At 28.0% G+C, this 4,002-nt stretch overlaps 1 protein-coding gene across 1 annotated transcript; it reads right to left on the bottom strand.

The window, feature by feature from the left end:
- On the bottom strand, nucleotides 1,625-2,242 carry LOC109132410 (putative defensin-like protein 254). Its single transcript, XM_019244016.1, is given in 3 exon segments — nucleotides 1,625-1,897; nucleotides 2,048-2,076; nucleotides 2,078-2,242. Coding segments are annotated over 3 exon segments (282 nt in total). The 5' UTR covers nucleotides 2,113-2,242; the 3' UTR covers nucleotides 1,625-1,679.

Raw genomic sequence — 4,002 nt, 5'->3', positions numbered from 1 at the left:
AACATAAAGGTAAAGCCCACTTAACACATGAAGCTAAACAAAATATAAACTAAACTCATCAAGTAAAAACCAAAATAGAGATACCATTAAGAGGCTGCATCATATGTGAGAATTTTTTTTTTTTCTGACCTCATTCACATATATGCTACTTTGCAAATTACCTTTTATAATTTTGGTGAGAAACACACAATTTTATATTTTCCGGTTTTGACGAAAAAACACAATTTTACGATTTTATCTTTTACAATTTTGGACAGAAAACACAATTCTCCGATTTTTCAGTTCTGGTGTGCACATTTCCATAATTTCTCGCCAAAATCGTGATTTTTGGTTTTGGTTGAAAAACGGAATATTGCAAATTTTCTTGCAAAAATCATGACTTATAGTTTGGTGTAACACAAAGTTTGGTAAAAAGATTTTATTTTGATGGAAACCCCTGTATTTTTTACATTTTAGTAAAAAAAAATAAAAATATAATCGTGCCGTTTTGCGGTTTTGACGGAAAAATGATAATTCTTGACTTTACAAGTTGAGAAATTTTTTTGATGCATATATGTGGTTTTGAAAATATTGTAAGTTAAGGTATTTTAGACATTTACAATTTTTGGAAGTATATCACCATATGAATCCATCACTTAAAATCATCCACATTTTTTTCTACCTTTTGGATGAGTTTGACAAATACATCTAGATGATGTGTTTAATTGCACTAAACAAACATCATTTTTCATCTGCATCACGAATATCATTTTTCATCTGCATCTAGATTGACCATTTGGAAGAACAAATGAACATCACCTATATATAGTTTAATGGTTTTCCCAAAAAAAATTATTTGATTTGTAGGATTAGGAAACCAAAACTAATATGTAAACCAATAAGGTATATTGTTCAATTATGTGTTTTCTATGTTTAAATTTGTAATCTTAACTCATCTTGATTTTATTTAAGACGATATTCATAATTTATGGCCATCAACAAAAATAACAAATCAAAATTATTTAAATAAATTATTTTATTTAATAACTTGTTATTAGACTGATATTTTTAACCCCCTTTTTAATAAAATGGAAGTACACAACATAGGTTTTGTAGACTTTATATTTTTAATAAGTGGTTACAAATGATTACAAATAGGTTATAGATAGTATAGATTAATCCATATATTAATATTAATGGTTACACCTAAATAATAGGGATATTCCAAATTGATAATTGATATATTAATGGTAACAAATAAAATCATAGATATTCAAAACTGTATTTTTGGAAGATTTTAGTCTTATATCACGTTGTTTCCAAAGATTTTTAAACACAATATTACAAATTTATTTCCACAGATTTTATCGATAGACCACAACGTTAACCAAAGATAGATTACAAAATTGATAGATTGATTGGTTACAAGTTAAACAGTGGATTACAAGATAGATTACGAAGTACAATTTAACCAGTGTTATAACACGGATACTTATCAAGAATCATTAATAATATAAAACTTACAAAATATGTGCTTTTTTCAAGCTTTCATATTTAGCATATGATTTTATTGCATAATGTTTTATCCAAAAAAAACTTTTAGAAACAATAACATAAATTATATTTTATATAAAAAATACAATATAAATAAAATGAATTTCAACCTGTGCTCTAGCACAGGTCTTAATCTAGTTTAATCATTATAATCTCAATCTTCGCGGTGGAGGTGCTCCATTGCCACAACCTTTATGATCTTGAATACCATGCTGCTTGGAAGAACTGATATCAACTGAATCCATACCATATAATTTATACACGCAAATATGGCATTTTTTGTCGCAGTACGCATTGTCGCAAAAACAGTTTTGCATGCATGTCTCGTCTGTATCGCACTTATCCACGTACGCAAAATTTTGTCCTTAAAATCACCAAAAATTTAAAAAAATTATCTTTGAAACAAAAATATTAAAATTAAGTTTAACAAAGACTAGTCTCAAAAATTGGTAAAAATATATGTAAAATTCTATTAGTTTGTTTGAAAATGTTACTATTGATAAAGTGTGCACACTTACCAAAGAAGACGGCGACAAGAAGAGAAACCAATAGTATACTTTTAAATGAAATGTTTTTCATTCTCTAAGTAATTGTTCTTTTGATTTCTCTAAGTAAATGTTCTTTTACTTTCAATGGTGAAGTTAATGGTTGCACTTCATCTCTTGTCAAATTTACATTAATTTATATGTTCATATCAAGATTTAACTTACCAAATATATATATGTGCAATTATTTCAAGATTTGATTTATCAATATTTTTTTTCTTTGTATCCAGATTTGACTTACCATTTATAAGTGAAATCTGATATGTGTAATTATTTCAAGATTTGATTTGTCAATATTTTTTTCTTTGTATCCAGATTTGATTTATCATTTATAAGTGAAAATCTGATATGTGTAATTATTTCAAGATTTGATTTATCAATATTTTTTTCTTTGTATCCAAATTTGACTTACCATTTATAAGTGAAATTATCTGATATGTGTAATTATTTCAAGATTTGATTTATCAATATTTTTTTCTTTGTATCCAAATTTGACTTACCATTTATAAGTGAAATTATCTGATATGTGTAATTATTTCAAGATTTGATTTATCAATATTTTTTTCTTTGTATCAAGATTTGACTTATCATTTATAAGTGAAAATCTGATATGTGTAATTATTTCAAGATTTGACTTACAAAAAATTATATAAAAACATGGATATGCATAAATTTTTAATTACTATTGAAATTTTTATAAACATATTTATATCAAATCATATAATTATGAACCTCCTTGTTCATATTTAATTATATCAATTCATATTTATATGAACCTCCTTATTCACCCCTATTAGATTAACCAATAAAAATAGAGTAGTATGCCACCTTATACTATATTTAAAAACAAATCAAAATTAAAATCAGAGAAACAAAACATATTATGGAAACAAACTATGTATTAATCACTATTTTATAAACCTAAACCAACATATAATTTCATTTAATTGTAAAACCTAAAAGGCTAAAAATCTAAACACTCTTTTATAAACCTAAATTGATATTTAATCTTGTCAAATTAAAAATATAAATATTTTTTTTCTTTAGTTTTATCTTTAATTTTGGTTTATTTTTAAATATAGTATTATGTAGCATATAATTACTCTATTTTCATTGGTTAAATTACTCAGATCAGCTTTGAATCAGGCCTATTTATTTAAATGAGCCCAATAAAAAAGCCCATCAAAACTTTTAGTGGAGCGGGAACGGAGATTTAACGCCGCGCAACCATATACCAAATATTTGACAAGTCAGCGATCCCGCTTCATGAGCTGACCTAGTTTACAAACATTCTTATGAGCCGTCGATTAAAAACACAATCAACGGCTAGGATCTCCGACGTCATCGATCTTCGTCAAGACCTAATAACCAACAGAATCAATTAGTCGAACTACTATAAAAACAAAATACATGTTCATCGAATAAAACACAATTCAGATCTGTGCTTCTTCATCTTCTTCTTCAACCCAGAAAAACAAAAACACAAAAGTCAAAAACAATGGCGCCGAGAGCAGAGAAGAAGCGGAGAAGAAACCAGCCTCCGAGAAGCCAGTAGAGGAGAAATCAAAAGCCGAGAAAGCACCGGCGGAGAAGAAACCAAAAGCCGGCAAGAAACCCCCGAAAGAAGCTGGAACTGGTGGCGACAAGAAGAAGAAGATGAAGAAGAAGAGCGTCGAGACATACAAGATCTACCTCTTCAAGGTTCTGTTAAGATGGCAATTGGGCTCTTGTTATTAGGCCTTTTATCTTATTATGTTGTGTTTAAGTATCACTCTCGATCGATTGTGAACCTTTATCAAATGAATTAACAACAATGTTTATCTTCTTCTTCTAATCGTCTTCCTCCTTCTCTCTTCCTCCTACCTCCGATCTGATTATTCACCTCACTCCCCTTTTCTTCTGTTCCTCATCCCTATTTCTGTTA

This window comes from Camelina sativa, chromosome 4, assembly GCF_000633955.1.
Source record: "Camelina sativa cultivar DH55 chromosome 4, Cs, whole genome shotgun sequence".
Lineage (NCBI taxonomy): Eukaryota > Viridiplantae > Streptophyta > Magnoliopsida > Brassicales > Brassicaceae > Camelina > Camelina sativa.
Note: the sequence above shows the minus strand (reverse complement) of the source record. Positions and strands in the feature narration are given on the sequence as shown.